Source organism: Amblyomma maculatum, chromosome 4 (assembly GCF_055883805.1).
Source record: "Amblyomma maculatum isolate TAMU_Amacu chromosome 4, ASM5588380v1, whole genome shotgun sequence".
Lineage (NCBI taxonomy): Eukaryota > Metazoa > Arthropoda > Arachnida > Ixodida > Ixodidae > Amblyomma > Amblyomma maculatum.
Window position 1 is genome coordinate 106930876 of NC_139347.1, and position 15927 is coordinate 106946802.

At 41.0% G+C, this 15927-nt stretch overlaps 1 protein-coding gene across 1 annotated transcript; it reads left to right on the top strand.

The window, feature by feature from the left end:
- The first annotated feature begins 14622 nt into the window (after window positions 1-14622).
- LOC146191920 (uncharacterized) lies at window positions 14623-15648 on the top strand. The gene has a single exon (XM_084600009.1). It carries the CDS (start codon window positions 14658-14660, stop codon window positions 15471-15473), a length of 816 nt encoding a protein of 271 aa, XP_084456135.1. The 5' UTR covers window positions 14623-14657; the 3' UTR covers window positions 15474-15648.
- Window positions 15649-15927: the final 279 nt, after the last annotated feature.

The window sequence follows — 15927 nt, forward strand, 5'->3', positions numbered from 1 at the left end:
ATTATGAGTTAATATAATGTTAGCGCTCTTTATTGATTCCAGTATACCGTCGATACCAACAGGCATTGCGCCCGCAAGGCGGTCGATATTTCTAGTACGTTATCACCAGATATAGGTACCTAATCCGCCTCACCAGCTTTGCACTTTTCATAGATTCTAAAGCTTTCTTAACCCTTTCTATCGTTACTGGCGGAAAGTCTGACTGCTCTTCACGAATGTTAATTTATTATGGTCCTGATACTTCGACTCCTGTATAGGTCAGTATAAAACTATGTTAATTTGTCTTTCAGGTCCATATTAGTGATGACATTGCCCGCCTTGGCCCTTAGCGCATAAATCGAATTTCCACCTATGCCTAATTTCCTCTTCACCGCTTTAAGGCTGCCAGCGTTCTTTAGAAAGCAATTTCAGTTTTCACCATGCTATACTTGCTTATAACGGACACTTTGCACCAATTCATTATCTCTGATAGATCTGCCTGTTATATCTTGTATCCTACCTGTTGGGTTGGAGGCTCTCACACTCTGGTGTTAATCAAATCTTTCGCATGCTTAGTCAATTTACCGGTACACCGTCTATAACTATATCCTACCGCTTGCTGCTACCGTGCAATCAATAATGATACCTCTTAAGGTGTCGTTCATTGCTTGTATTCTAAGGTCGTCGTCCTCGATTAAAGCTGGATACCTATCCTATAGCGTGATTCTCAATGCGACCTTCCTACTAACCGATAATTTGCTCATCGGTTTCTTCCTTACTTGTATAATTCGTTCCCTCTTCAAATCCTAAGGTATTCCAGACCTTACCACCCTGTGGTCATTGCATCGCCCCTATTTTGCCTGTATAACCTTAGTTTATGCCACCTATTAAACTCAATCACTACGCCTGCTACCTCGTCATTAAGGCTAGAAAATTTGCTTCTGTGTCGCGCTATATGCTTTTTGACAAAGAACCTTACTCATAGTTCGCGTCTCTTCGGTAAGCCTCGATAACACAACAAATTCCAGAACACAATGCACGCACGACACACACTACAAGACAGGGCAGTAGAATTGTGCCTTGCAAGCACTTTCGACTCGTTCTTTATTGTCTGCTTAATGCGTCGCAGTCTTTATTATTCCCAAAACGTACAGCAGTGCGATTGCTTTTAGAGGTCAATTGTTGTCTATTTTCGCAATACAAAAAGAATATAGGGGTAATTTAACTGTCTGGTACTTTGTTCCACTTATCTGGAGACCCAGCTCTCGCCACGCACTCCTCTGCACTTTTTTTGCCGTCGTGAAAATAAAAGCGTCTAGCTGGCGGATCATTGTCATTGACACCAATGTGGGACGACCCGAACCGTTAACGTTTCCTCTCGGCTATTGTCCGTAACGCAAAACATTCACTATTCCTCCCGCAAGTAAAGAGCATAATTTATTAATGAACCTCAGACATACGAGAAAATTTCCGCATTTCAAGCCTGGCAAAGACAGCGGAAACAAGCGTAAAGGCAAGCACTCTCACTGCTCCAAACAAGAAATTCGGTTTGATTATGACCCTTGCTATCTCAACTACAGTGCCTTCTCTTCTTACGATTTTCTTGCACATAGTTTATTCATTTTCACTCAGACAGCACCATTACCGTTGCGATATCTGCTTGTCGTTCATTATTCCGCACTGTGGTGCCTTAGTGGGGGCTGACCGCGAGCGGCTTAGATTTGCTTCGTCAGAAGAGGTAGCGGTAGTTGCGAATGGCACGCAGCCTGTCTTACACGCTGAACTATTTGCACACCGCTCCTTTCTCGTTGCAAACCTAACGCAACCTGATTACGAGTTTCGGTAGAGAAACAGGAACCATATCAATTCTTGTTGCAACGAAACTTTAAGCTTCAGCTTGCATTGGGGCGTAGTTTGTTTAAAGGACTGTTCGCTAGGAAGAACAGATTGTTCAATATAAGGGCCCCAAAACTACACTGAACGGGTGTTTAGCGTTATAATAAACGTTCTTCGTTTTGTGAGCCTACGATAGCCTTTGGCGCCTAATTAAAAAGACCTACAGACCAAATGTTATGCTTTCATATTAAAATGTGAAATGTATAAAATTATATTCCGCTTTAGACCCCACAGAAGAAAACCAAGTTCGAAAAAAACATTAAATCAGTACAATTAATTTCGGCTTGAAAATCGATATGCGCAATTTTCGGCCAAAATATCTATAGGAAACACCTAGTTATTTTGATACTTTCTGTAATTAATAAAAGCACTTCCTTATGTTTTGCAGTCTCAACAGTTTCTGATGCTTCAAAGCAGGCAGTGAAAATCCTAACAAACGGTTCTTCAAACAGTAAGTCAATGTTTCTTTGCTCCAAAAGTATGACAATGTTTTTAGGTCTAAAAGACCGTTTATTTAATACGATCGATTAGGAAGTAATAAACGCGTTTATCACATCGTGCTAAAGAACATGAAAAATTATCGGGGGTATATAGACCACCAAACTAGGCCATCGAGGCACTAACAAAAGAAGTTTGGTTTGGCTTAAAGGCACTCAGACTATGAAAAATGCTGCAGTGGAGGACATAGAAATTTCAACCACGTCGGGGTATGCAGCTTGTACTGACATCGCAAAGAACTGTGGTGCTATGTAGCATATACGCCGTGCACGTGGACACAAAGCAACGCGGAAACAGTTCATTGTTTACAGAATTGAAGCCCTCGGTGTATTGGACAACTATGTCGTTGTCCCGTCCCGTTGTTCGGCCCTCATGGCTGCGGACAATTTCACTATGGAAGCGATTTTTGAGATAAGGCCCTAAAACACCTGGAACAGTCCGGAACATATAAGGAACTGCTACATGTACTCGCTCTGGCTTAGGGGGACCTTCTGTGACGTCATTTTGGAAACTCGAGGTATAAGGTAGCCTTCCTGCGGCTCTAAGTAAAGGGTAAAAAAATATTTTGAACGACATGCTTTTACTTCAGTATATGTGCATAGACGTTAAGTTGGTATTAAGAAGTTTAGTTACTCTTCTCACTCAGTCAAGCAAAGAATCACTGTCCCTCGGATTGATTGATTGATTGATTAAAACTTTATTTTCCACCGATTTAGGAGGCCCCTACTCCCCGCTCCTGGAACGCTGGCCTGAGGAACGGAAAACAGACCTTGTTCGTCATCAAGTGGAACAAAATAGAGACAATAAAGCCACCATTTGGTTATCGACAATTTAAATAGTCGTTGCGGTGATATCTGATATTTAAGAAATGCAGGCTGAACGCGACATAAAGACCAATTCTTAGAGCAGAGAAAATATTCAGCTGTCCCCCATGTGTCCCATGACTTTCTTCCTACTTGGTTATTTGCCACGACATGAGACATGTTTCGTTAGACTTGCCGCGCTTTTCAGCAGAAATTTTTGTTTGAGAACGTAACTGAAATGGGTACCGCATTTTAATTAAATGATCTTATTCGAAATCAATTTTCATGAGAATATAAGCCTCGCAAAGTTCTAATTCTTAGGTGGAATTAGACTAACATCTAAAACCTGTTATTTGGCCATAATTACGCATCAACTGATCCCATTTTTTTTTTTTTGAAATCTGTACAGCTCAAAGCCTATGTGTAGTCGATTCAAAAATGGAGAACAGAAGCATAAACGAGTTTTTTCCATTTCCCTCGTGCTGCCGCATAGAAGAAACGTTTTCCCTCAAATTGTTACTTGTATAAAATTATTCCCATTGTATGTTTTGCAAGAGACCGTTAAATGGTTTGAAAAGTACAAAAACATACCCTTTGTCTATTGTGCCAGTGTAGATTTTCAACAGCATATTGGTTTGCAATTTACACAAAAAAGAAAAGCGCCATACTTTGCTTTGCGTCATGAAGCCCCACTAATTTTTAGGCTGTGTTTCTGTAGCTGGGATGTAACAACTATGACAAACGAAATGCACGGGTTAGCGCATATATTATCATGACAGAAAATCAAGGCCGAAAGGAAATGGTTTCTTGCCGCAACTGCAATATACAGATGAGTATCGGCTACCGCATATTATGAAGCTTCCGCATTGGGCTTCAGGTTCACAAAAGTTGAGACTTAAATATCCCATCCTGCAACCATATGTACACTTACTTCATAAAATCAAAATGAGAATAGTCTTTTCCAAATCAATCGGTTGCGAAGTAGGCGAAGAAAATCACATATATAAAATCAACAAAAGAGCTTGCCAGTAGTGTAAAGTGGCCTTTCTTACCTTTTGTCACAGTTCTTTGATAGCATATTTCTTTTTAGGAGCTGTAGACGACGTGTACGTCAAAGCGATACGAGGTGAAGTAACAGTGGGGTAAACATTTCTAAATTCTAGGCTTGTACAGGTAAATTGTATTCCTCGTGAAGCACAAGTCCTCCATTTTCGATATCATTTTATCTATGCAATATCTGCGGAATATTCGAAGACACACTTGTGGAAGAATGGTGTAGCCTGTCAGTACAAAATATTTTGTTTAAAATTTGTCCTTCACGCGCACTAATGTAGGCTGCCATAAAATACCAGTAAAAGGTTGTTTTATGCTATAGCTATAATACTCAAGGTACACGTCCACAAATGCATCGCTGCGTCGGGATAACCTTCGAGCTTGGCCAAACGGAAGTGGCGTCTGCGCGTCAATGAGCGTCGTCACTGACGTCTTCGGGGGCAACGTACGTACATGGGATTATTACACAGGACGGTTCACCAAATGTCACCTACAAATGTGGGAAGCAGCAGAACAGAACAGGCCTTTTTAGTGAAGGGAAGCTCGAGGTTGATGAGGACAATGCTCACCCACGTGCCAAGACATGGTTCGGCCACTTGGTGGCGCCAGAAGACAGCGATGTGGCAATAAAATAAAATATATGCGAGTAGGCACGATACCATACCATGCTTGTTCTAAATTATGCGACTAAACATGCCAGTCTAGCCTGAAAATGCTTCTAAGAGATACAGAGTGCTCCTATAGAGGCAGCCATGACACACAACATAATACAATACAGTGGTCGCATCGCGTCACGGCCACAGTAGCGAGACGATTAACAGATTCGGCTTTCTGGAAATTATGATAAGGACTCCATCACCAATACGTTACGGAGGGGACTTTTATCAGCGCCTTTCGGGATACAACACATGGGTGCCTTTGCAATTCACCTTCATAGAAAATGCGAAATGGAAAGGTATCCGCATGCTGCGCGATATGTAGTCACATACATCGTCTTGGAGAAGGTGCCGGTTTTGCCATTGATTTGATTTCAGCATCCTTTAGTAGGCACCGGACAAAACATATTTGTACATGCAGTAGTAGAGGTGCTGCTCTAAAATAAATTCATGTGAAATTTTGTGTATATGGAAAGCACAGCATTAAACATTAATTTCTTTTAACGTTCTTTCGGCGCGTGGCAGTTTTAGTTAGTTATGTGCCAAAGAAAATAATCATTACTTTTCCTCCATCCAGTTTTAATCATCGATTACGACTAGAATTTTTTATGAGGCCTGTACAGCCGACTGGAGCCCGTCACATCTGAGGAAATAAAAGAAAAAATTATTGACGAACTACTTTATGAATCTTCACTTTTAATTACGCACTGGAAAAGGAAAGAAAAAGTAATAAAAAAATGGAGTAAAATATACACCCAAAGTTTCTTTTCTGAACCCGTTTTAACCGGTTCAGGTAGGGTGAAACCGGACTTAACCGGAACTGATTGTGTCTCAGGAGCCGAAACCGAATCCGAACCTGAAAAAATTCCTATTCGACACCCCAATATTAACAGATGTCTTCATGTGCATTAGGCATGTATAGTATTTTGTGAGTGCACGGCAACCGCGAATTCAAGTGCAGAATCTTGAACATGGCGCCGCCGCCATGTGAAATTTTTGTGGCTTCTCGTAGCAATATGCAAATACATTACTGAGAAGAATAAAGATATAGGGCGGGGGAAAAGAACAAGAAAAAAGGCCTATATGACGCAAACGCTGCCATGCTTAACTGGCGAAATGAGAACGCTAGCCTCAAGAAAGTAATATGGAGTATAGTCGGAAATTGTATACGTAATAAAAATTTAGAAAAGAATAAATTTCTTTTATTGAATTCGTATTATATATGCAGCTGTTATTTCGCTTGGCAAAAATGGTTGAGCTTCACTTTTTTGATACCAGAGTAGCTTTAAGTGCGATTACATCTTATCTACTCAACGTACAACTCTTCTGAGTTATAGGTTTAATAACGATCCAGATAAGCCCCTTAATTCAAGTAAAATATGAGCAGCAGTCACCAGCCGGTTGTTAAAATAAGATCAACAACCGAAAGGTAAGCGGTAACAGGTTTAAAGAAGCAACTATAAGAGGACGAACAAAAGCGAAAGCAACATGATAGAGATTAGAGAGTGTGGGACAAATGTCAAGAGTAGCTGGCCTTTATGGTTCCTGCCGAATCCCTGCCTGCCTCTTAAAAAAGTGGGCACACGCATGGATGTCTTGGCAAGATCACTCAATTTCTTAAATGGGAGTTCTCCAGTGCGTCTCCTTTCAGTGAACGCACGCCAGATGCGCTCGTGGAAATCACAGAAACTCTGACGGTGTTTGCAGAAGTATCTAAGACACTCGTTAGCTTCCATCCGATGGGATCAAAGATTTTACAATCAATATAGTAACAGTAACAACTCATTCAATGTCTTCTGCAGTCGCGCTTAATCCCCTTGAAGGTATCTTGGCTGGACTTGGTTTCAAGGGCGTAGTTGCAGGGGTATCGTTGCAAAGCGCACAGACGTAACAAATACTCATTTTGATCTTGAGCTGTATTTTATATGGGCTGTGAGATGGAATTTGCCGGTTTATCACGAAACCTTCGAAAGCGAAATGGACAGCGTATTAAACCTTTCTCTTTTTCACAACAAATGCCATGGCGGTGCAATGTCCTTTCTCCCATGGGTGCAGAAGAAATATTTATCGCAGGTCGCATGATAATGAAGCAGAATAATTGCACTGAAAGCGGCATATGAAGTTACGGGGCATGACAAAGATGAATGAAACAGTTAAATAACAAGGGTAGCTCTACTAAGCTGCCTTTATATACACAGATGTGCGCATACATCGTGACCACTGCTGTGGACAATCTAATATTGTTGCTTATTGTGTGTATAGCTGGGTATACGTCTTCAGGTATGGGACTGAACTGGGGTTTTGTTTATATTTAAACGCCGCTACGATGAAGCACTTGTCGGCATTAGAGATAAGGGTAATTGTCCTGAAGAATGCAATCTCAAGTCTCCTCTCAGTCAACTTACATAATGAAAGGAAAGCAAACGGTTTCTTTAGCGATAACTCTCCCCCTGTGTTTCCTTGTATAGAATGAGATCCAAACAGTGCAAATTACGTATAATGTGCCGCAGTTGAGCATAGAACGTGCGGAAAGAAGTGCACTACAAAATTGCCTTTAAATAGCCATTTTATATAAGCATTTAGCTATTTCGAATTCAATAAAAACTTCCTAATTTGTATTGTTACCCAATATAGTTTAGGTCTAATTGTCCCACAGCAGCCTCTAAAAACTTTATTGGACGTTAAACTGACGCTAATACTCTCCTAAAAGTTCTTGAGGCAAATCGTTATTGTAGTGCTAAAATTTTTTTCGCCCTAAGGAATTGCATCAGAAAACCGAAGGAGTGCTACACATATGTTCTTATCGGAAAACTATTCCCCTAGACTACTAACGACAGTGGTTTCAGACATATCTATAAAATCTAGTACTTCATAATAGGCCCGGCTTTTGCATCGATATAGGATAAACGTATGAGGGATTGTTACACATATGTTCTTATCGGAAAACTATTCCCCTAGACTACTAACGACAGTGGTTTCAGATAGATAGATGGATTTATTGAAAGGAAAAGGCAGAGAGGTTGGCCCGAATAATTCAAATCTGGCCTGCTACTCTGCACTGGGGAAGGTGAAGGAGAGAAGAAAGAAGGTCATGATGGGTGACGATGTGGGAGAAGGTATATGAAATATATATACAGACACAGCAGCTTGTTTTACAAACGTGAATCAAGTCCGCTGGCACTCAAATAACGGCAAAGAGCGCGCACTGCCTGGACGCCCTTCCCCTTGTCCTGCCAAGCGCCCAGCAGCAGTTCCTCCGACAGAGGCCTCTTGTCTAAACGCTTCAAGGAAGCAGCTAGCACATTTCTTTCGTTCGCATACTCTGGGCACACCAATAATACATGGTCCACAGTCTCTGGGATGCCACAAGTTGAACATTCCGGTGAGTCCATCTGTCCAATCAAATGTAGGTACTTGCGCGTGAAAGCCACATTTAAACGAAGTCGATGTATCAAGCATGTCTGATGACGCGGAATATCACGCGGAACAATAAATTTAAATGTTCGATCGAGCCTTCTCAGACGGATGTGTCGGGCGTCTGGTTGAGCCCAGTAAGTTGCTGTAGCAATATTCATATAACTCTTTAGAAGACACGACGTATCCGCCCTTGAAAAAGGCACAGCTGTTTGGAGGCCATTGATGTGTGCGCTTTTCGCTTCAACATCGGCCTGCTCATTCCCATGGAGGCCGCAGTGGGCAGGAATCCAAGTGGTTTCAGACATATCTATAAAATCTAGTACTTCATAATAGGCCCGGCTTTTGCATCGATATAGGATAAACGTAGGAGGGATTGTTAACGTTCTCGTAAGGAGCTCTCACGCTTTAATTAACATCACTTATTTTGTGTAGCGCAGCGAATTTGTCTTTTTTTTTTAACTTTGTATACTGACCACATCCCCAGAACTGTTTTAAAATGTAATACACTTTCTCTTTCTCTAGTTCTCAAAGCCGTAGACGTTGGCAAGAAATATCGAGCCGCACAGCATTCAAGCAAGCTGAACCTGGCCAAAAGCAAAACAACGAAAGCAATCAAAAGCTTCGCCAGGTCTTTACTTCATTTGTGCTCCTCTTTGCTAAAAAATGAGGGATTCTGAAGATTTGAACTCTAAAGCGTCGCATCAAAGAGCTCGTTCAGGGGAGATCATGCGAAAATATCTGAAAAAATGCGTTCTTGAAGGCCCGCTAAACATTTGTGCATTGCTGGTAATCGTGTTCTTGACGCTGAAAAGCGCAGTTTAAGTTCTGGTGCTTTTTAGATAGGATAAGTGCAACAAGAATGTGTTTCTCGATTTCTATTTTTGTACGCGTATCACTAACCATTTGTACGTTTTCAAGACCAGAAACACAAATACAGGCATTAGTAAATATAACAAAGCAATCTAAGGTCTAAACGGACGTAGCTGCTTCAGGTAGTTAAATAATAAAGGTAAAAACGTTGGAAAATCAAATTGTAGGCTTACACGATTGACAGGAAAAATTTCTTCCCGAAATCTTCCTGTCTTCTACGTCCTAATAACCTGTTCTTGGATGAGATAGCACGAAGGCTTTACCAGGAAGAAAGGTGCTCCTAATGACGCACAAGGAGGGAACTGTAAGTAGAACTTATTCTGTACTTTCTTCCTTACGTGTGAGTCTTTTAGTGCAGTTTTTTCCTACATAAATTCTACGTCATACAATTATACTAACAAAACGGCCATCTTAGCATAATTTCAATGCTCACTCATTTATAATTGGACCCAGAATTGTATTAGTATCACATAGACAGAATACAAGCAATCACGACTTTTTTCGGCTTAATATATTTACCTTGCGCGCAAGATAATTTCAGCCATAGAGTCTAATTTGAAACAATCCTCAAAAAAGTGTCAAAATGTTTTCAATCGGTTGCAGTTTGCCTCTAATTGAACCGTATGCCGCGTGATAGATTGAATGTCACACAAATAAATCGGAACATTACATCAACTTCTTTTTTTGTCAAGTATGTAATGAAGCGAAGAATGACGTAAAAATTCACTTGAACATCATATAATTTACTATTGAAATGAACGTAGAGTTTTACTTCTAAAGGCTGCGAGCATTCTTTGATGACCTCAAAAGGAATGTGAATACGAACGAAATTACTTGCGACCAAGTCGTCCTAAGTAGTGAGCGCTAAAATTGGCTTCTTGCTCTGTATTGACGAGGCTGACCGAAATCAGTTTTCCCCTTTTCGTTGAACGTTCCAGGTCTAGCATGCGACATGGGCACGCTAGCTGACCGCAGATTGTTGTGGAAAGTGGATAAGGAAGCGCACACTACACTGACAACTACAACAGTTGTGGGCATAAAAAGTCTATTGAAAACACAATAGTGTCGCCGATTGAATTTTTTATGCTCTTATATCATGCCGAAATTGCAGAAGCAGGAGATCAGTTTAGCTGAGACTCTACACGATGGTTATTTACGTTACATTCATGTGGAGAGGAAGTCACAGTGGGCAGTCAGGAAAGAAGGCGAGAAAACGTCTAACCTTAGTGGAGTTTAATCCGCATCAACTCCGCCACCGCTTTCAAGCATCTGTTACCTGAATCCAAGGCAAAACAAGCAACACATGAAATGAAATTAAGACAGAAAGAGTCACAAAGAGAATGACATCAGTGAGTGGCCTATCTTGAGACACGGTGTAGAAGTTGTAGAGCACATCACAAGAAACATACAATAGAGAAAAAGAACAAAACACAGTCATTGACTATAGTAGTATGCAAATATACATAATATAAACAACCATTCTAGGAACAAAAAGTGCGTGGCACCCGAAACACAGGCAGATATACAGGGAAATACAACAAAGAAATACAATTTAATGCGAGACAGTTAGATTCAAATATAAAGCTTAAAGTTAAAATTTAAATAACAAAACGTATAAAAGGCAATTCAAGATACAAAGAGCATTGAAGAGGACAAAATCAAACGTGAAGCAAGTACAATATAATGCTAGAAGATGGAAGTTATATGCGATAAAGTACTGTTTAGAATACAACGCTACGAACATCCAATAAAAATGAAGACAGCGAGTTTCGGAAGATGTCAAGATGAACACAAAATAAGTTAAACAACCTCTGCTTTCTGCCCAGAGAGGAATGGGAATGCAGAAGCAGAGAAACTTGAAACGGTTTTAATTCCTTCATGCTCTTTCGCGTAACACGCAGTAGGATAATCTATGAGCTGAGGGCACATAATGTGGTCGCGAAGGGGTTTGTTTAGAGGAAGTTGCGCAAGGAAAGCGTTATCGAAAGATCCGTAAAAGCTTTTGCTTTACTATGTTGACCTTGACAGAGTACGATTTGCAAGTGCCATTCCAAACAAACGACGTGTACTTCAAAAGCGGCAAGCATATAGACAAGCATAGCTTTAAGAACGGAAGTAGAGCACAGAACTCTCTCGATAGTCTACATTTGAGTCCATGTATGCGTATAGCGCGTTGAGCAATGCGTTTAGTAGCTACGGTCAAAATGTACGCCAAGGTCAGTAATTTCATCAACACCCTCCAACAGAACAGAACTCGCATAATAATGGTAGAAAAACCTGTGCATTTTAAGACTAAATTAAATAATAATAATAATAATAATAATAATAATAATAATAATAATAATAATAATAATAATAATAATAATAATAATAATAATAATAATAATAATAATAATAATAATAATAATTATTATTATTATTATTATTATTATTATTATTATTATTATTATTATTATTATTATTATTATTATTATTATTATTATTATTATTATTATTATTATTATTATTATTATTATTATTATTATTATTATTATTATTGGTTCAGAGAAAAGGGAAGGTGCAATATCTGGTACACTTGTTTTGTGGACACCTGACCCGCGCCGTAAGGTAAGGGAAGAAGGTGGGGTGCAAGCCGAAAGAGAGAAAGAGCTTACCGGCTTGCCGCAGTGGAGGGCCCCGGAGTAATTTCGATCGCCTGGGCATCTTTAACGTACACGGACATCACACAGCTCACAGATGCGTCTTCATTTCGCCTCCATCGAAAGAAGAATGCCGGTTTTTCAAGAGCGTTTGGGGGAGATTCCAGTTTCAAGAGCGTTTGGGGGAGATTCCAAAGACAAGAATAGGCAAGGAGCATGAGGAAGCCTATTGTGAGGCTCGCTTAAAGTTTCCACATGCGTTTCTTCCCCTCAGAGTTGAAGGGTTACTGCTCCAACAATCGCTGCTCATGAGCACAGCACGGAATTCTACGAATATGAATGCATCGTTCTTGATGTTGTGCCTAATATCCTTCGGAAGTCTTCAATAGAGACCTAAATCATTCCGACTATATTCTGAGTACCTCACACTACATGACATGTCGGAGGGTAGCTATGGGAGCTTGTGACTGTTAAGTTTGATGACTTGAGCACAAAGCTTAATTACAGTATAAATGAATTTCGCGCAAGCACGACCGAGCAATAACACACCTCTGTAAAGAATGTGCTGAAGTAATCGTATTAAAAAATACCACGTGACATATAAAGCCCCTCTATATCTAAACAGTATGAACCTGCCAGCCTAGCATAAGAGTAGCGTGCCTGACTCACAATCCAAGTGCACTGGAAGGTTGATCCTTATTCAACCTTCGTACCTTTTATAACCTGTCAGAGTTGGCAGCTTCACACTGCTTTCTGATATCAAAAGGTCTCGTTAAGTAGTTCAAACATTGAAGAGTCAGTGCCCCACCATGTCAGCTGCCAGCTACCACCTGCCAGCGGTAAGCCCGACGCCCGTTATTTTTTACTCATAACACTTTCAGAGTAACGGGATCTTTAAAGTTATCGCGTTACAATATCACACGGCGAAGGGTATCCCATTCAGCAATCGGCTTGAATTTGTCGGAGAGGAGCCTTCTGCAGTGCTAGCCTTTGGCGGGGCGTCTGTCGCAACCTCATCGGCCAATAAGAGAGAAAGGCATGTGCGCTTGTGAAACTCAAGCAAAGGTTCTTGCCTTGTGCTCGATCACTCTCAATCACGAACGTGCGCTCTCTTTAAGTGGAATATACGCCTCGTGCGCTGCCGTTTCAAGCGTACACGTAGCGCCCCCTACTAAGAGCAGCCGCAAAAAGCGTCTGTTCCCGCTGGCGTCCCGCCGCACCGTCAGTCCGTCTTCGCTATGGCGCAGCGTGCTGCAGTCACGAGTTCTAGGCGAAAAAAAGTCACTTCCGTCTACTGCTGCGTATATGGATGCCACAACAGCTACGCCAATACTGCCGGGAAACAACCCAGAGTGGAGTTCTATCGATTTCCGTGGAAATCTTACGAGACCGAGAGGAGAGAACGCTGGGTCAGAGCAGTGCGGCGTGCAAGGTAAACAATGGCAAAGTTTGTTTTGGAGGGGGCATTTTTTCGCCCTTTGAGTACAAATTGCAATGTGGTCGCATTCTTTGTTTTCACCAGCCATGATGGGGAGCTTTGGCAACCGGTGCGAGGCCGAACACGCATCTCTAGCACCCATTTCGTTGGAAATCGCCGAAGCACCATCGCCAGTCACCCCGCTTACGTGCCAAGCATATTTCCCTCGTGCTACGGAAAGGGTGACGGCGTGTCATCTGAATCAAAACTGGAGAGATTCTACAGGTGAGCTGTACAGAAGGGCTAGTGATATTAAGTTCTGACGCGGTACTAATTAGATTTTTTTTTCATTGCCTTACGCTGCTAAGTTTTGTTTTGATAGTGCGTTGCATTCGCAGCTTGTGATCTGTAGTCCACTAATAACGTGCTTGCCTTTTAAAATTTCTTAGATTTCAGCGACGAAGCCAGTCACTGTCTGTGCCGGCTATCCAAGATGAAGGCAGTAAAATGCAAGATTCTCCCGCTGGCTCTCCGCGCAGTTGTGTTCAAGAACCACCGCTACCTATGGAATCCTTCTGTGAATCTGTGGTGAGCAAAATTTATTATATATATATATATATATATATATATATATATATATATATATATATATATATATATATAATATTCGTCCGCGTGGACGTTACAGTAAGTTGTGTAATACTGTATTTTTTAGTTTTCGCGCAGAAGAAAATAATATACAGTAATACTGTAAGGAGGAATATAAATAATTCAAGCATTCCGGTAAGGACATAGGAACAGCATGCGCCAAAATATTGACGCAAATAAACATTTGAAAAAAAAATTGTAATATCGTGGTACACCTGATAAATATATATATGTAGATCATGGTAAAAAGGAATGTTTCACTTGAGATTATGCAAAGACCTGTGATATGTCTTACAACAAGGACAGCCTTTAAAGCTGCCTCAGCTATGTAGAGAGCAAGTTGGTTCCATTGTAACTGTGTTTAGATGTCATCTGCTGGGGCTACACGTGAATGATGTATTTTACTGTATCAGAAGAGTTCTTGTCCTGCTCACCGGGGAATGCCTTCATTGGTGGCTACCGGTGAGAACTAATATTGCCATGCATAATGCCACTAATGGTAGCCTTCTACATGCATCTTTTCAGATGACTCAGACTGATGAAGACTCTTGCAAAGGCCCCTGCACACTGTTTCTATCTGTGGTGTCACAAGGCTCAGCTTCAACACAAGTCTCTCACAGTGACACAGTTGATTGTAGTACACAGGCTGACACCTGGAAAGTGTCTACTGCCTCTGGACCAGACGAGAGAATATGCGCTTCTTGGATATCACAGTCTTATCAAAAGACAGGATGCCTTTAGAGAATTGTGTGGTGTGAGCGTGAATGTATTTGCTTTGTTAATGTCGGTGCTGTCATCTATCATTGTGAGAGAGGTTGACGTGCCAATTTCGCAGAAGCTGACAATATTGTTAATGAAAATGAAGCTAGGAGTGTCTTTCGCCAGCATTGCGGTGCTTTTCGGGCTCCATCGTACCACCGTAAGCCGGATATTTTTTTTTATTTTAAGCAACCTGGTAACTGCAATGGAGAGATGGATACCATCCCCATCGCTTGAAGTTGTTCAGGCAACAATGCCTGCTTGTTTTAGGCTGCACTACCCACGATGCCGATACATCATTGATTGTACAGAAATAAGGACAGAAGAGCCAGCCACCGTGGAACAGAGGCGCGCTCTTTTTTCTCATTATAAAGGTGGCTACACTTTAAAATTTTTGATTGGTGTATTGCCAAATGGAACTGTTACTTTTGTGTCTCAAGCCTATGGAGGCCGTGCTTCAGACACTTACATTACAATAGATTCAGGATTTCTGGACCGGATAGAGCCTGGAGATGTCGTGCTAGCTGACAAAGGCTTCCCTGGAATACGGGCACCGACAGAGAGTCAGAGTGGCATTGTGGTTCTGCCTCCATTTTTAAAAGCAAATGCACAGTTTTCCTTTGAAGAACTCCTGGCGACATATAATATATATAATATTGCTCAAGTGCGGGTCCATGTGAAAAGAGTTATTCAGAGACTCAAATTGTTTAACATTGTAAATTGCCGAGTGACAATTGATCTCATTCCCCACATGAGTGAAATAATGCGGATGTGCTGTATACTTGTGAACCTTCAACCACCAATTAGAAATGTGCAGGATGCTGTGGACGACCAATGAGGTTCAATTTTTTGTGCCCATGTCTTGAACAATGCGAGTTGTAACAGTGTACAGGCCCAATAGGAAGAAAGGCTTTGTGAAAGGAGGTGCTACACATATGCTACACAGGCATGGAGTTTTGTTATAAGTAGCTTATGCAGTAGTTGCTTGATAACAAGGCCAGGTTAATGCGAATAACTACAGTTAAAAAATTTGTATGCACCAGACATTGCTTTTTTACGTTGTGCCTTGTTACTTCTCTTTAGCCTGTTATAATTGTGTGTTAATTACTGGCGATAAGAAACTGAGTCTATCATGCGCCATGAGGTTAAGAAATTCATTAGTGGTTTCCATTCAGTTTCATTTCACTGAAGGGGTTAGTCAGCAACAAGTGTGCCAGGTGTTTGTGACCAATGTTTAGGTGGCATAAGGTTATTTCAATAAAATGCTCTTGGTGCTTGCATTACTTCTATTC

Bases quoted from the DNA above. Each gene is read 5' to 3' on its own strand.
- LOC146191920 (XM_084600009.1), top strand. From the start codon at position 14,658: ATGTCGGTGCTGTCATCTATCATTGTGAGAGAGGTTGACGTGCCAATT.